The sequence below is a fragment of the Limulus polyphemus genome, unplaced genomic scaffold (assembly GCF_000517525.1).
Source record: "Limulus polyphemus unplaced genomic scaffold, Limulus_polyphemus-2.1.2 Scaffold1255, whole genome shotgun sequence".
NCBI classification, from domain to species: Eukaryota; Metazoa; Arthropoda; class Merostomata; order Xiphosura; family Limulidae; genus Limulus; species Limulus polyphemus.
The window spans coordinates 264326-282908 of NW_013666865.1; the positions used below are offsets into that span (position 1 = coordinate 264326).

At 35.0% G+C, this 18583-nt stretch overlaps 1 protein-coding gene across 2 annotated transcripts in view; it reads left to right on the top strand.

Moving 5' to 3' along the window:
- LOC106462802 (E3 UFM1-protein ligase 1-like) overlaps positions 1-18583 on the top strand; it is a 125410-nt gene that overhangs the window by 98088 nt on the left and 8739 nt on the right. For both annotated transcript variants that reach the window (XM_013922763.2, XM_022390151.1), the window contains exons 14-15: positions 8420-8500; positions 11961-12052. In XM_013922763.2, the coding sequence (XP_013778217.1) occupies positions 8420-8500; positions 11961-12052 (173 nt within the window). The remainder of the gene's footprint in view (positions 1-8419; positions 8501-11960; positions 12053-18583) is intronic.

The window sequence follows — 18583 nt, forward strand, 5'->3', positions numbered from 1 at the left end:
TGAGTAAGACATGCACAGTCTCGTCATTCTGAGCCTGGGGGTGTTGCCTTTCGGTCTTCTTCAGGTGGAGTATAAAGTTTATCCACTTTGGTGTTGCTTACTTTCTTGTTGTGATTCTGGTGGCTTGGAACACATCACTCTATGGCTACAGGTTGGGATCCACTCATAAGTATATATAGATATAATGTTGCACCCCAATTGCCCTAGCCACCAACATAGGATATAGGGACCAAGATCCCTTAATTCCAAGCCTTAATAGTGGAACCTCGATTATCTAGTCGGAGCTGACCTATAGTGATTATCAATCATATACAATTCTTCCCATAATACAGGAATATGTTCAGGGTGAAAAGTATACCTGTTCTGGATGTAGTTCAGTTCCCCCACTAGAGTGTCAATCTTCTACTGATACACCAATGATCTATGCAGATGCTTTCTCTATGGATAATGCTCTCACTGGCCCCTCCACCTTCTCAATGTGGGATCCTAGCTACAAGTGGGAGCAGCGGTATGTATATATTGGAAGTTAACATTTTCCTAAATTGAAAATGTATTTCCAATAATACTTGCCTCTGCTGACACTCATCAGGGCCTTCCTCACCCACTAAAAGCCAGTGTTAGATGGGGTCAGTCTCGAATAACTGATAACATTATCTGAATGAATTGTTTATATACAATATCTGGATAGAGAGCGCATTGACGTAGGTGGAGAGTGTCATGAGACAAATATATTGCCAAGGGCAATTAAATGTGGTATAAAAGACTGGAGCATGCAAGCAAGAAAAAATCAGACCAATGCTTAGATGGTCAAAGGAATAAACCCTGGCAGTCGAGTGATAGCTATAAGTCTGAGAGGAGGTAAGTATTACTGGAAATGTAAAAAATATTTTTAAATTATTTTTTAGCTTTTGCTCATTATCCTAAACAGGATAGTAAGGAGTAAAAACATTTGAAAGAGTAGCTCTTAAAATTTCTTATATTTTTAAGACTCAGGTTAATATTTTCATTAATTTCTTATAGATATTTTAATATCACATTATTTTGAGCCTACAGTAGATAACATGGGTTAATATGCTTGGATTATATGATTTTAGACTAAATTACTAAATTAAGCTTAGCAGTATTTGTTTTTACTAATCATTGTATTTTCAACTGCTTGCTTTGTAATTATTTTTCTGTCTAATGTCACTATATTTCCCTTTTGTTTATTCAGTCATTTTTCATATTCCACTTAAAACTATTTTGACATCTTGATTTGTTGAGTATCAGTACCAGGAGTTTTAATGCTGCTTTCCTTCAACTTCTGATCTTTAACTTTATTGTTATGCTCTGTATTCATGGAGTCATGTACTGATTAAAGCATGTGTCTACATTTCCAAAGCAGGCATTCCTCCCTTCACACTACAGCTATTACTCGACTATTAGGGTTTCCTTCCTTTGCCCATCTAACATTGGTCTGAAGTTTTCTTGCTTGCTTACAGTCTTTTATTCCCCACTTAATTGCTCTTGGTAATATCTGTTACATGACACTCTCCACCTAAGTCAATGTGTGCTCTATCCTGGTACTGTAAAAAAGAACCTCATTCAGATAATAATATCACAATTTCTTGACAAAGCATTCACTAACAGGTTTCTCTGTACTGTGACCGTTGGAGATACTTTGAGTGTTCTTTGTGTTACCTAATTGATTTTCATAAACAAAAAAGTTTTTATGTTTGGCAAGCCGATATACGGCATGAATTCCTGGATTATTAATTCTGGCACAGGGGCAATTCAGGTCTCTCCTATCCCATCTTTGATATCTAGCATTGCTCAACAATATAAGGTGGGGGAATCACTCTAAGTTGAAACTGTCAGTCACCTTATTCATAATGAGATGGAGACATACATTCGGTCTGATGATGTTTCTCCAGGGGGTTCTGAGGCTGCACTTCAGAGTGATCCTGGGCATTCTAAAGAGAATTTATATTCACTTTTTCCTGCCCTACCTGTATTCTGTTTCAGGAGGCCACTTAGGGATCATCCACCTCTGGCTCCTTTACTTCAGTTAATTCATCAAGTGTGTGATGTATTGGGGTTTTTCCCCAGCTGGTTTTGAGCTTGTGCCTTTTTAGATGTCTGAAAGGTCTGAGAGCAAATACTTAGTTCTCCCTCCATCTACTGATATTGCGGTTCATGCAAGGAGGTTTATGACTCAGTTCTGTGAAGGGACAGCTGTGCCTTTTCAACCACTAGATGGACACATATTCAGACTCTCAAAGAATACACCTGCTCCTGGAAATTTGGGGTTCTAGAACAGAGTCTGTAATCATCCTGAATAGATCACAACTTTCTAGGATTCAACTCACCCCAATAAAGATGATAAGATATTTACTATCCCTACAACTTATATCAGAAGACTCAGGACCATAACATCTATTTGATGATGGGTTGGGACCATTGTTAGCATGTACATTGGTTCAATCATCAACTTTTCCATTTATCCCTGTTGTCGTTGGAGTCCAAACTTTCCTTGGCTTCTACAGGGGGTCATAGTTCTGCACCTATTCGATGGTCCTGACCTCCATTGGTACCCAGAATAAATTTTGTCTATATCCAAGTGGTTCCTCTGCTCGGTTGGAACACTGGTAGTGGTGGTGGTGACTGTTGTATGGCTTTGGAGTCTGTGGAGGCTCAGCTCTGAGAATTTCTAGATGTATGGAAAACCTTAACCACAAATACATGGGCACTACAAGTCCTTGAGACAGGATTAGTCATTCAGTTCACATCTTCACCACCATTATCCACCCAACCTGTAGTGTTTCTGGTTTCCACGGATACTCAGAATTTTGAACTTCATTCTCAGGCTATCAGTTTTGTTAGTCTAGGGGCAGTGGAGAGAGTTGTGCCAGTTTTTCCAGAGTTTTATTCCAGTCTGTTTGTTGTGCCCAAGGTTCACAATGGAGTCATTCTACATTGGCATTTTTTTCTAGGATTGTGAATGTACAAGTTCGATGTTGCTGACTTCTTTCTGCACATTTCCATAGTGGCGGCATCTCGCCACTATCTGTGTTTTGGGCAAAAGGGTCGGGTGCTGCAGTTCAGGGCTCTGCCCTTAAACTACTACTGGTCGAATCATACGTGTTTTTCTCGTCACCTCCTTTCCCTAGGCCTGTGCACCTACCATTCCATGGATGACTGGTTACTGCTGGCACCATCTCATCAGTTGGCAGAACATAACAACCAGATTCTACATTCAGAAACATCCAATGCAAGCTTCATTATCAGTTGTGAGAAATTTATTCTCACTCCAACACAATTTATGTTAGTCTGGGTATCTTTTTCAACATATATCTCAGTAGGGCTCAACCAACTCCCATCTGGCTCCAAGCTATGGAACAGGCAGTCCGACTCTTAGTCACCTTTCCTTCTCCCACTGCCTGGATGGCTCTTTCTCTTTTGGGAATGTGGGCATTGCTTGAACCCCTCATTCATTTGGGATGAGCTCACAAGAGATATCTTCAGTGGTCTTTTTGCAACCAATGGATCAGCAATTCACTAGATTCTTGAGTGGTGGTTAGATCAGAACAATACTACGATAGGTATTCCTCAGCCAACATCCCATCCAGAGATCCATATCTTTACGGATGCCTTGCTTCAAGGATGGGGTGAGTATCTCAATGTTCAGGAATTCAATGGCCTATGAATGGACAATGAGGCTTCCCTACACAATGTTTTAGAACTTCTTACTATTCAAAGGGGAAAATCATCAGGCTTCACTTCAACAATTCTACTGTGATGTTCTACATTTCCCATAAAGTGGGTACTTGGTCCAGGTCTCTGTTTTCAAACCTTGTATGTTCTTTCTTGGGACTACTCCTATAATATCATCCAACTAGCTTTCCGGGTTCCAGAGCTGAAGAATTCAGTGACAGATCAATTGTCTCGACCCAAACAGATTCTTCCAATAGATTGGATACTGCATCATGAGGGTTTTTGTTTGTTCTCAGTTCGGAACACTGATTGATATGTTAGCCACTCATTGGAACACCTAACTACTGGCATTTCGGTTTTCAGTACCTCACCCTTGAGCATTGGCAACAGATACATTCAGTCAGTACAGGATTACACATCTAGGCCTTCCCACCAGTTCATATGTTTTCCAAGGTACTAGTTATGATTTGCTCCAACCCATTGTCTGATCCTGTTGGTAGCACCGTATTGGTGGCTTAACCCTCATTTCATTACCATCAGGAGTGCCTACCTCTCTCTTCCACTTCCTCTTTGGCCATCTTTATTGATGCAGACACGATCTGACATTGTACACCCAGCCATCCTGAAGCTCAAGCTTCATGCATGGAGGTTATGCTGCCCTTTGCATGGTGTTGGGGTTTAACTTTTAAGGTTGCCATGTATCTGTCTCAGTCTTTGCATAGGCCACAATTGACATTTATCAATGGAAATAGCACACATATAAGCAGTGGTGTATTGAGGAGAGGTTAAACCCACTTCAACCAGAAGTGCTAACCATAACTTGATTTTTGACCAGATCCTTTGACAAGAGTTTTGCATCTTTTACAATCACCTTATATAAGATGGCCTTATCAGCTACTCAAGATGAAAATTATTTGAGTCCCTAGTGCTCTCTCTCCTCCTCAAGTCATTTTGGGTTCTTCATCCCAAAAGACATTTTCAGTTACCCAACTGGTATATTAAGATGGTATTATGTGCTCTTTCTCAACATCCATTTGAGACTTTCCATGGATAATAGTTGTATGTCAGTATTACAGTTTCTGACATAGAGCACCATTTGGTGGCTCTCTCTCCCCTTTCTCCTGAATCTTGCCATTTGTTCTGTTTCTTCCCATCAGATCCATAACCTCCCAAACAATGTTCCCTCTAATTTTTTAAATCCATTTGCAGAATGAATTTTTTTCATGTGCACCAGTATCAAGGCATTGTGCAGATGTGTGCTACCAGTTTTTTTTAGGGGTGGGGGTGTTTTAGACTATTGACCCTACTGGATCATTAGGCCATTTTGCAATGCTACCAGTAGGTTATTTGGGCTTTAGGCCTATCAACTGCCAGGGTCATTAAGGCCATCAACTTGTTGAGACTTCACACCATTACTGAGGATGTGCGCAGCTGAAATAATGAAATGTACAGCACTTCATTGGTTGTTGTGCAGCTGCACAGTTTAGAGGGAACACTGCTCCCAATGTCCTTGGCTGTTCATTTCTGTCATTCTTTGGAGGAGATTATCCAGGCAAGCATGTGGACCACTCCTCACACCTTTGTGTTTTACTACTTGCACCATCTGGCAGTTTCCTGCTCAACTGGATATTTTCTCCCCCCCCCCTCCCATTTAATTTTTTTTTTCAGGGGCCTACTTTACATGTTATGGATCCCACTGTCCAGGTATACTAATATCCAAAATCTGCACTTGAAGATCTATAAGACCTGTCACGTTAACTGTTGAGATGGGGTGTTCCACAAGACTTCTTGCAGGTTCTTCCTCTCAGTATATTGCATCATAAATATGTTTGTACCAGTCAGTCGTACACATAGACTAACACGCGTAAAGCAGAAAGAGATTGCTGGCCATCCTTAATATTCCTTAGATTGCCTGAATCAGAAACGGTCTGCTTTTCAAAATAAGGTTTCATTGTCAACCATTGCACCTTCTCCAGTGATGCATTCCTCTGGATTTTCCAATGCATTTCCTTCTCTCCCCTCTTCCAATGGAGTATAGGAGTCCTTATCACTTACCAGCTCTGAGCCACTGAGGTGGTGGATCATGAAGAAATCCTTCTGAGGGTGCACAATTCCACTCAGCCAAGAGTTGGGTGGTGGTTTTCTGCCTGTGTAGTAGGAGTGACTATCCTCCTTCCATGAATCTGATGTTTTATTCCAGATGTCACCAGTGTGGACTGGATTTTTTTCCATCTATCTTGCAGTTCACCACTGAACCCTTCTACCTCCACCTAGATGGCAGTTCCTGGGTGACTGGTTTTGGTTGGAGTTGTACCAGCCAACATAAGTCTTCACATGAGTGGACTGGGAACTTTTTCCTTCCACAGACTGAATGTTGCATCCCCAATGCTGTGATTGGGTTTGAACTGGAATTCACCCTCCACATTGCATTTCCAACTTCCTGATGGTGTCTGGAGGTACATTCCTGGGGTTTTTTGCTGCTCGTTGTTCTGGATTTGCTCACATAATGGTTTATGTTCTCATAATGGAAGCTCCTCTTCCCTTCTGGTTTCTAGACTTGGGATGACTGGTTGAGGACCCTCCTCCTACCATGGATCGGTTGAGTTCCTCCCAGTACCACTGGTCTAGACTTGAGTTGATCTCCCACCTATGGTCTGATACTCCCAAGCCACTCTACACACACATTCCTCTTCCTTACGGATTTGGAATTGTTACCGTGTTCCACCCTTTGATTGTGACACCACACCTGTTGACTCCACATGGGTGGAGAGTATACCTGGTTCAGATGTGGTAAAGTTCCCACAAATGAATTTCCTCTCCATAAAGAGAGCACACTCTATGGTGTTCTTCAGGTGCTTTTGAAGGGTGCACATCAATTTCTCCAACTGCTCAATGTGGGATTCTAGCTGTAACATTTAGTGGAGGTAAGTAATTATATCAGAAGTTAATATTTTCCTACAATGAAAACATATTTCTGAGAGATACCTCTTTTCACACTTCCCACCTGTCCTTCCCACATCTGGTGTCATTTTTCATGCCTAATCTCAAAGTGAAGATTTGGTTCCACTGCATAGAGGGAATCAGCTGTGATAGGAGGGTTTGTTGTACTCCCATTGGTGGAGAACTGTCGCATGCTAATTTGCATGCATAAACACAGTTGAACCATGTCATATAAACGTAGAATTAGGTGGGAATTTCAAGGCTTGTAGCGAATGAAAATTTGCAGGTAATTATCTATGGGAAATATATTTTCAATGTTGGAATATATTAACTTTTATATCCCTATTAAACTCTTGTTTTATGTGAATTTACAGTCAGCCTTTTCATCATGTTGATTACAATAACAACATTATATCTCATTAGTCTGATCTACTCATGAGTAATTTATGACAATATGCCCATCAAATCTACATTTAAAACATTGTCAGTCCCATTTTCCACTCTTACTAATTTTATTAATCTACTTATTCCTGCATTCTTTCCACTGTGTACTGCATTTAACTGATATCTTCTAGGTTCAGAAACCTATGTTTTTCTGAGCTGTTCTTTAGTAGCTAAAAGATATTAGCCTGATTTACATTCAAGTACATTAGGTTACTAACTGACACTTTCCTTTTACAATTAGCCTTCAATTTGTCTTGATTATTGAATTGTTTAGATGATCATAATCTTTCTTCAACTGACATTCACACTGACTCATAGCTATATTGAAGAATTTTTTTTGTCTTCATCAGTTGTAAAAATATGTGAGATCAGACGAATGAGTTGTTCTAGCAGATACTGTTGGTACTTAAAGAGCTTCTACAATTAAACCAGGTCACCAGTCTCTGTTTCTTTGTAATGATGGACACTGAAGTGATGGTCTTAGTTTCAGATTTACTCTTTCTTCTGGATTTGTTTTCAGTTCTGCTCCTTCATTAGCCCTAACTTCTTTTCACAACTTGTTGAAATGAACTAGAAATCATGGATGTCTGTGGCAGCATATAATAGAATGACCATGAAAAGATTTTTTCTCTTCTACTTTTACAACTAGTATTTATATAGATGTATGAGCAGTTGTGATATTAAAGTTCTATTTAACTCTAGAAATGTACATGTGACGGAAAAAATCACAGTGGTGCCAAATAGTATATAGAAACATATACTGACTAATCAATATGTTGTGTTATCTAAAAGTAAAATTTCTTAGGAAAGTCATGGAATTTATTGTTGTATGAGCCTTGACTGTAAGTGCCTAAACTGGAATAGACAGTGTTCCTTTATTTCTAGTAGCTTTCTTTAATTGTTAACTGATTTTTCCCTAAGATTAGGTAAATTCACTTAAGTACAGTCACTGATTTCATTATTTGTTGAAGGATGGTTTATTCATTCCATACTGTGATTATTTTTTATTTGAGCAGATAATGTTTTTGTTAATTTAACATAATAAAACCTTTTTTTAATAAAATATTCTTGTCTCTGCATTTGCCACAAGTTTATAAGAGTAGTGATGATGTGGCTTCAAAGTCTACAGTTACAAAAAATATTTTGAATGTTGTTTATAATTTTGTAATTATTTCTTTGATTGTTTAAAAAAATAATAATATTACTGAATATTTTATGAGAAACAAATATATTTCAATATGGACATAATTTATTGTTTATGTTTCAAGAAACAAATTCAAGTTGATGATGTGATTGCTCTTTGAATAAAATTATATAAATTTTAGTGTTTACTGTTTTATAGAACAGACTGAAGCTCATCTCCAAGTTACCTGAGAACTTGAAAGATCCCCTTCAAAAGCTTCATAACTCAGTGGGAGGAAAGGTGATATTTTTTACTATAATAAGTTATTCTGAAACTACAGTGAATAAGACCCATTGAATTTAACAGAATTGTGTTTATTTAAATATGTAGGTTAATAATTTGGTAAAGGATTGTACATTAATTTGCAAAGAAATTGTATTATTTGTTTTTAACACCATGCATCAAATTTTGACCTGTGTAATTTTTAAAGTTTTGAAAGATTAACTAAATAAGTTCTTCAGCCAATAGACTTATAAAACTTCAGTAGTTTTTAGATATAAATGCAGAAGTTATTTTTTGTATCTAAATTTAAGTTGGGTTTAAACTAAATGTGGTTTATAACAAGTAATTCATTTAGTTGCACAATGAATGCTAGAATACCACTAAAAAGATTTCGCACTGCCGTGGTTTATTACATGGAAGTTAAATCTTCAATCTTGTCTTCTGGGCTATCTAACTCACCTCTCAAAATGTGAAAAACCATGAGCTCACAAATCAGTGCAGTAATTTATCAAGTAGGTATATATGATTTTAATTGACAATCTTGTCATTTGAACAAAGTCTTAATTATCTAGCCAAGAAAAGTTGTGTACTTGGAACTCATTACAATGGTTTTTGATGTTGCTGTGTGTGATCTGAACCTGTAACCTTTCTTTCTAACTGAACTATGAAAGTAAGCAGACAAAAATCATATGGAACTCACTATTGTAGGTTGGGGGTTTTATATGCAAGTTAAATATATAATATTGCCTTCTGGAGAAGTTACCTAACTCGAATAACAAGGCAGCAAAAACTTGTAATTCACAGTGGTGGTTTATAAATTTTGTATGAGAGAGATTAATTTGTAACTTTACCTTGTAACACAACCATAATAATAAGAAATACTCAACTCAAAAATCATTACAATAATGTATAAAGTTTCAGTGTGAGAGCTTAATCTGTAATCTTGATGTCCAAAGAATCTATTTAATTTCACTAACAAGGCAAGTAAAACTTATAAATCACCATAATTCCTGATGAGCTTGGTAAGTAGGAGCAGATTGTGTAGCTTTATCATTTAATTTAACTATTGAGACAACAATATATTGGCAAGTAATGATTTATAAGCATAATGAAGTGATTTATTTTGGGGGAACATACTACATGTTTCGACAGAGCATTGGTCTGTCCTTTTCAGATATGTTCCCCAAAAATAAATCACTTCTTTATGCTTATAAATTGTTGTTTGTCAAACTTTATTGCTATATTAGCATAATGTGTACTTCCTTACTAAAATATTAAGACAACAAAATCTTAAAACTTTACAAAGGTTAATGAGATGTTTATTAGTCAAACTTAATAACCTTGTCACCTGAACAAACTATCTAACTTAACTATTAAGACAGCAAAATCTTGAAACTTTACAAAGGTTAATGAGATATTTATTAGTCAAACTTGATAACCTTGTTGCCTGAACAAACTATCTAACTTAACTATTAAGACAGCAAAATCTTGAAACTTTACAAAGGTTAATGAGATATTTATTAGTCAAACTTGATAACCTTGTCGCCTGAACAAACTATCTAACTTAACTATTAAGACAGCAAAAGATTGAAGCTCTATACGTTGGTTAATTAAATTGTTTTTCATTAGTCAACATGTCATCTTAACAACTTTAACTTAATTATTAAAACAACAACAAAGCATAGAAATCACATTTTGTTAACTCTTTCCAGTTCAGTGGTTTCTGAAACTTTTCAAATACAGGATCACTATTAAACTGGAAACATTATTATTTTCTCCCTGCTGAAACCATGATAAAAATAAAAGTGTTATGATTTAAATTTTTTTTATATAAAATATACCAAAATGCTGAAACCAAAGTTGGATTTTTTTACCCAAAATAATAAATTCTAAAGTTAGATCATTTCTGTCAATTTACCTAAAAGTGACTTTCAGTAGACAACAATATAGAAATCTTTTGTAATTTTTACTTTATAACAAGTACAGCAAAGTAATTTCATGTGTTTTAACACATCTAGCACAGACTTGTGCAATTTAAACTCAAGTTTTAATTATATACTGGTAACCATAGTTATATATTGTATACTTTCATGCTTTTACATTGAATTTTGTATGTATATTTGAGTGTCATTTGCTCAGTGTTTTCATAGAAGGCTTTAGTACTAGTATTATTAATAAGAACTATTTCTTATTGTAATACTTTCATTAAATAATAATGAAGGAAATTTAATAAGTTTTAGTGATTACTTATACTTCTTGCAACTTACCTAGTAAGACAGATGATTTTGAATCTTTAAAATATAGTTCCATCACAGAAAGTCCTTGAAAATGTTAGACCTTATTCTTGGTGAAGTTTATGAAACCTGCATGTTGAAACCAGCTACACTAAATGTCTCAGGTTGAAGGTTTTTATAAATATGTGATTACATTTTTCACAAAAGACTAAGGGACTGAAACTTGATATAACTATTGTTATAATATGTTACTTCAAATCACACTTAATATAAGAAATCCTGTCTATGAATTGTGTATAATAACAATATGAACAATAGGTAATTATTAATGAAACCTCTGGAATAAATAAGGTTTTTTACTAGTGAAACTAAGGTTTATCAAGTCTGTAAACTGGGCTGAAATGGGTCAAACTTAAGTAATCTCACTTCTGCTGAAAATGTTTCAGGGGTGGATAATTCCACTTGTCTGAATTGTTTTCAAATATGAACTACATATCTCAATAATATTTTTGACATATCCTCAAAGAAAAGGCTTTCAGTATTTCAGAGGTAAGCCCACCTGGTTTGAAAAAGTAACTTAGTCTTAGATTGTTCTACCCATCATATTAAAATGAGGGATGAGTCAAAAAAGTCTTTTAAAAAAATTAAAAATAAGAAGATTACTTTCATGAGAGTAATTGATTAATTAAATATAATCAGTTAGAAAATTCCACAAATCATCCAGCTGTGGTGATCATTGAATTTGTATCCTGTACAATATCTAACTCAACATTGAATACATGAAAAATCTTTAACTCATTACATTAGTTCATGAAAGTGGAAGTTGCGACGTACTGCATTATCAAGACAAGAATATTTAAATTCAAAACTCATTTCAATGGTTTTAAAATGATGAACACTTTCTTCTTCTTTTTTTGCTGTAAATTTGCCATAATGCTTTCTAATTTGTTGACACCTTGGAATTGTTATATTATTCTACTTAGTACTTATCCAGTCATACTAGTTAACAAGAAAATGAAAGGTACTTTTTTTTGCTAACTTGTAGATATAAATGTATGAAAGTACATTTTCAATGTAATTGTGAAATATATAGTCAACAAACAAACATTTTTATATGTATTTGATACATATCTATATTTTTGAAAATTGGTTTGGTATAAGAGGTAATATAAACCTGAAATCTCTTTGAGTTACTCTTGTAATTTCTTTGGATTTTCTGGAAACATATATATAGTTATTTTTAGTCTGTAGATGATTTCCTGATACAAATGGATAATGTTCTTGGACCAGGTGTATGTGACATGGTGGCTAAAAAGATGGATAAAAAAAGAGAAAGGTAAAGGAATATCTATGAATCCTTATAGTAAGATTTTAAATTTTTTAATAATATTTTGTATAGACAATATCTCTTATAAAAATGATTACTTACAATGTTACTAGATGTACCAGTTGGTGCAACTGTTAATTACATTTAAGACCATATTTGTCTTTTGTTTTAACCAGGTACACTGCTTATTCAGAACTACTTAACATTAGAATTTAGTTTGATTTTTAATTCATTTAACATCATGAAATGAGTTAAACAGTTTCATTTCTCTCTCCAAAGCTTTGTTTAGAAAAAGTTTAGAACAAACTAACGAAGAAAACTAGCACACAAAATAGCTGTCACTTGATAAAATGAAAGTTCCGAATCGTGTTTACCTCCTCTCGCACTATAGCTTTATCCCAACAAAAGTTTCTCTTCTCTGCCCATCTAAGTGTTGAGTATGAATCTTACCTCGCTTGCTCCAGCCTTTATTATATTGCTTATATTGCTGAAAGTAACATAAACCTTATGACTCTCTCCACCTATGTCAATGCTCCCCCTATCTCAGATCCATATATAAGCTCCCCATTATTACTTCCTTTTCACTTTTCTCAACAGCAGAACACTATGACAGTGGTTTCATGTGTTTGCTGTGAGTTTCTCTTCAGTTTGAATGGCTTTAGTTATACCTACGCTTTAGACGATTCCTGTTTTTTAGACCTGTCTTCTTAGGTCTGGAGTTTTTATTTTCTTTATTTTGCAAAATAATGAAAATAATTTTGAAGTAATAGTTTTTCAAAGTAATTTTGGTTATATTTAGTGTTCATTTCTCTTCTTTTTCAGGGACCCTTTAATCGTTTTCATTTGGATCCCATTCAGTGGCGGTTGTTGCCTGGTCAGGTATGCTTCCTTCGAAGTTTAGACTAGCTACTAGTAGGCCAATAAAAAAAAATTTCTGGTATCAATGAGTTCTGTTGAGATGGGGTGTTACATAAGACCACCTTATGCACTTTCCGGGTGGTAAACAATTATATCACATCCCTGCTGATTCCTAGATTGAATAAATTGGGGTCAGTTTGCTTTTCAAAATAAGGAATATGGTTCACCTATTTCACTCCAGAGCATCATTCCTTGGAAACCCTCAATACGGGTATCCACCCCCTCATTTTTCCTAGTGAAGTATGGTAGTCCTTACCACTCCCAGTTTCCAGTGGCTGGTTTACTCCTTTTCAGTGATACTTGAACTCATTATTCCACTCAAGGAGAAGAGGGCAAAGCTGGGTTCCCCTCCTACCAATAACCCTGTATGGTCTTCCCAGATGTATGGTAGGAGCAGGATCAGCTTATATGGGAGGCTTCTCATAATTCCAGTTCAGAAATGACTCTTTCCTATCTAGTTGAGTTTAGCATGGCCTTTTCTTTCATGCAGAGTGTCTGTTCCTGTGCCATTTATTGGACTTATTTTGTTCCACATCCTTCTTGTATTTCCAGAGACAGGAAGTGTTGCCTTTCTTCTGAGGCTGCAGAGTTAGGATTTCAGTTTGTAATCCCTGGCCAGGTAATCTGTTTCTTCAGGTTGGATGAGGTAGGACAGGTCCCATAAATCCCAGTTCAGTTTATTGCATTTTGCACTTCTTCAAGTTGGGGTAAGTGTTTGTCCACTTTTGAGTTGCTTGCCTTGTCTTCGTAATTCCAGTGGCTCAACATGCAACATTCTATAACTTGCAGGTTGGGCTCCAATAATACCGTTTTACTAAACAAGACAAAATAAAAAGCAGTCCTTGTGCCCCAGCCCTATATTTCATTTTCGCATACCTCTTTTCTATACAGATGCTTTCTGTGTTGATCTTGCTTCACTGGCCCTTCCACCTTGCCAGTGTTGGATTCTAGTTATAGTGTGAGAAGAGGTGTGTTTCGAAAGTTAACATTTTCCTATACCAGAAATGTATTTCTACTAATACTTACCTCCTTTCACACTCTCCTGCCCTTCCTCCCCACAAAATGGCCAGATTTAGTCTGCTTATTGGATTGTGTTGAAGTGAGTAGGAAGTAATAACAGGGAGCTTATATAGGAAACTGAGATAAGGTGTGCATTGACATAGGTGGAGAGAGTCATAAGGTTTATGTTACTTTCAGCAATATAGTTGACTATAAAGGCTGGAGCAAGTGAGGTTAGATTCATACCTAACACTTAGATGGGCAGAGAAGAGAAACTTTTGTTGGGATAAAGCTATAGTGCAAGTGGAGGTAAGTATTATTGGAAGTACATTTTCAGTAAAGGAAAATGTTAACATTCAGGGTTTGGTCACATTAAGCTTTTTTTATAAACTGCATCTAGGAATGTATTACTTCGTGTTTCATAGATAGTTCTGAAATTCATATGGGTGTTTGACTTGGTGAGAATTTAAAGCTCAAGAAAGAACAAAAACAGGTACCATAATCTGTATTTGTAGTATTACAAGATAAAAATGATGAATAACCAAGAGGTATCAACTCTGTTATTTGTTATACTTTCATATTATCCAATTATAGTGTAAAACTAAATTATTATTAAATATTCTACCTTTGATTTAGAACATCAAAAGCAAATGTGAACACTTTTTTTTTATTTATTTTTTTTTTTTTTACTGCAGGACAATAAGTAATTCGTTATTTAGTTTATGATATATTCATCTTAATTATTGTCTACAGTTTTTGACTCAATTTTTCAATGTCGCAGATTTATTTACAAATTGAAGATTATATATTTCAGTATAATTCTTTGCTGTTGTGTTTTAATTATAGAGTGATGTTTAGATTTGGGAACAAAGTATATAGTAACTTGTAGTATGAGCATTTTCTAAGAGATAACTCACTATAAAAAAACTGTTTGTATTTTATTTTCGTGGCAAGTTTTGAGCATATGCTCTTTCAAGCCAGAAACAAAATGACAACTACAGGAATGTTTTAAAAATACACAAGAACAGAATGTAACATGAGGTAGAACCACAAGAATTAATCAATATAATAAAACTGAAGAAAAAAGCTGGTGATTAAAAAAAAGTAATAAAAATTATTATAAATATAAAAATAAGTCTACAAAGCAAAGAAATAAATAACTTAATCATTTTTAGGTAATAAATGAAGGTTATTTGAAAATGTTATAAAAAGCTGAACCATTCATTAATACACAAAGGATCTAAACAACTCAATTTAAAAACGAATTCTTTTTTGACTGTGCTTCTTTTATTAGTGTTGGATGGGGCTTGTCTTGGGGCACTTATATTGTTGGACAAGTTTCACATCATAACCGAGGACAATACCATTGGTCACATTTTCCCTAGCAAACCTCTAATTTCTTATAAACAAGACACGAACATTAAAGATTTACTCATCCACAGTCAATTTCCAAATAACATATAACTATCATCTGATATTCCAGTTGGTGCACATACAATTGTCAAAGGAGCAGATGCAACACTTGCCCTTACCTCGATCAGAGAACATCTGCTGGGGCCTTAAGTGACTTTTGAATTGTTGTCCTATGTACTTGTGTTTTTTACAACAGGTAGTTGCCATCCGTTCCATGTGTCGGTTAATAACTTATAACAGACTGACTAAAACCTAACATTACTTAGATATCTCAATAACATCAGGCTTACCCAGAGTGCCTAGCACTTTTACTTGGCTGGTTTTTCTCATTTGAGTATAACCCTGAGGAATCACCTGACTTACCATTGAAGGAAACTACTGTCAACATCCATCAACAACATGCAGCTTTACAGCCATCCCTCCAATAGAGAGACTGGTTTTTATCTCCAGAGAATGACCAAGTACAGAGGCAGCTAGAACAAAAGCAATTTATTGTCATTCTTGACCATGTGTTTTTTGAAACTTCACATATCAGAAGATCTGACAAATTCCTAAAAACACTTTATTAATATAAAAAGTAGAAAACTGTGTATATCCCACTGTTAAAGGAGTTTGTGGTTGTAAGAGATGGCCTGTCTTTTATTTGGTCCTTGGAGTAATTGGTAGTCTTGAGAGCTGTTTTAAGTGTTATGAACAATAAGAAACCAAACTCTGAATAAAATGTGAGTTAAATGTATTTATTTAATTTCCCTCATTTTAACTTTAAATTACATTTATTAAAGATATAATTTCAAAATTTTTAAATCATTAAATTTTTAGGAAAACTTTGTCATTTTAGCCATATTGAAATAAGAAAGAAATGATTATATATGTTTGCCTCATTTATAGAAATTAGTACATTGTGAAATAAGAACTGCAGCACATTTATACTGTTGCTGTTTCAGTCTTACTGTTACACGTAGTTTTAGTTATGTTCATGATAAAAGGAAAACACATGTAGGTTTGAGATTAACATCAGAATGCATACAGGCTACATTTGAGTTTCTGTTCAAATGGGACTAGGCATGGCCTAGTGGTTAGAGTCTGAACTGTAGATCTAAGGGTTCATGGCTCACATCCTATTTCTAAAAAAATGTACAACTTACTTTAGGTCCATGGGTATGCTATAAGAATTATAGTCAAATCCCATTATTCTGTCAGAGGAGTCCAAGAATTAGCAGTGGGTGCTATTGAGTAGCTGCTTTCCATATAGTTTGTCAGTTCATGAAAATGCTGTTGGTTCCAAATGAATGTGTAGGTAAAAAGTCTACAATTGAATGTCTACAGTTTGAACTGAATTTGTTCAGTGTATTTAACAGAACATAAATACTATAAAGATAATTGTAATGCTGCATTAATCTTACCAGGAATGCGACTCCAAAATTGTTGTCCAGTTTAACAGGGTTCATCAACGTACTTAGTGTGAGTCATGAGAAGTGTCATCTGAAATGTCTGCTGGCCTGCAGAATTGAATGCTAGTCTCTTGAAGTATTTTTTCCATGTAAAAGAATAGACTAAGAAACAAAAGCCCAGAACACCGACCCTACCTTTATAGTACCATGCTTCAGTGACAGATTAGAATTTACAGAATACTTTATCCACAGGAAAATATTCTTTGCACATAACAAGTATTATTTTTCTACTGCCCCAAAACATTGTTTATGAACTTTATGGAAATATGTGTATTTTAATTTTTAAATCTTTTTTTGGTGATGTTTTCTTAAAACAACTTAATCCAAGTCTTTTATTATTTTCACCTCACAGTTTTTCATGTTTCCAAATATCATACAATGTCATCTTCATAAACATGTTCAGAAGCATAAAATTCTGCTTCTTTAAGCTTTTTATTACCCAAAAGTTATCTTCAGAAAGTTTTGAAAAGTGTTAAGCTACATCATGAGCTTTCATCTTTTTCTGCAGTGACCTTTAGTGAGCCAGTTTTGGTACAAAAATTGGAAAGGGCACTAACAATTGAGATATAATCACCTATGAAAGAGTGATATTTCTTAATGAAGACCGTATCCAGTAATATCCATTGTTTGATGCAGCCATAGATTGCCTTTTCACTCAGCACACTTCAGTCATTTATACTGATTAGTTGGATTATTCAGTGTGTTGCTCATGTCTTTGAGGGAAGAAACATGACGTTTGTGTTTTATATCTAAGGTCATGCATAAGCTCAAGTACATCTCGAAAATCATGGTGTACAACAATATCATCATTTAGTTGAATCAAACATTACATCTTCACAATTGAATATTGATTAATTCAATTCTTCAGTGCATTGTTTGTGTTTTTGATGAAAGAAACAACATCTGTGTTTTAAATCTGAGGTCATGCATAAGCTCAAGTACATTTCTAAAACCACGGTGTAGAACAAAATCCTCATCTAATCGCATTCAACTTTGCATGTCTTCCAAATCCATTTTAAATATATTAAGAGCCATTGCACTATCATTATTTATTCTTCAGCATGGTATAGCCCTACAATAACAGTATGTATCCATTTGTAGACACTATCATCATAAGCTATACAAGGGACTGTTTTTTATGCATGCTATAATTCCTTTCATGGAATGTGCTAGGGAATGGGTGTGGATGTCTGTTATTTTTTGATAACATATATTTCCAAATACCAAATAAAGTGGAACAAAGTTACTCTCTGTTTAATCCTTTTCGTACGGGTCACTGGTAAAAGGCCATGGCATCTCATTTGTTGACTTGCATTCAAAATTTTATTGAACTACTATTTCATGAATTTATGTCAAAAAGTTTAGTTTCAAACTGTAAATTATAATTCCAATTTTAGTACTATACATTATTCAATTTTTAATTTAAAAGAATATTAAAAACACAGATAAACATTGATTTTTGTGTGTCACGTGATATGTTGAATGCAGCAATGGTTCAAATTAGTTGTTTATGAACTCAAAATACTAAGTCGATAGTTTTGTACGAATTAGAAACTCAAATTACCGATATTAACAAGGTAGAATATAAAATAAGAACTTCTTATCTTTTTTATTTGCTAAGATATTGCTCATGTAATAAATCAAAGACAGTGGCACTCCACCCTCCTCTTTCTATTTTTGGAAATGCTCCCTTATATACAATTACTTCTATATATGACGTGAATAACCAGTTGGAAGTTTAGAATGTTCCCCTAGTGGC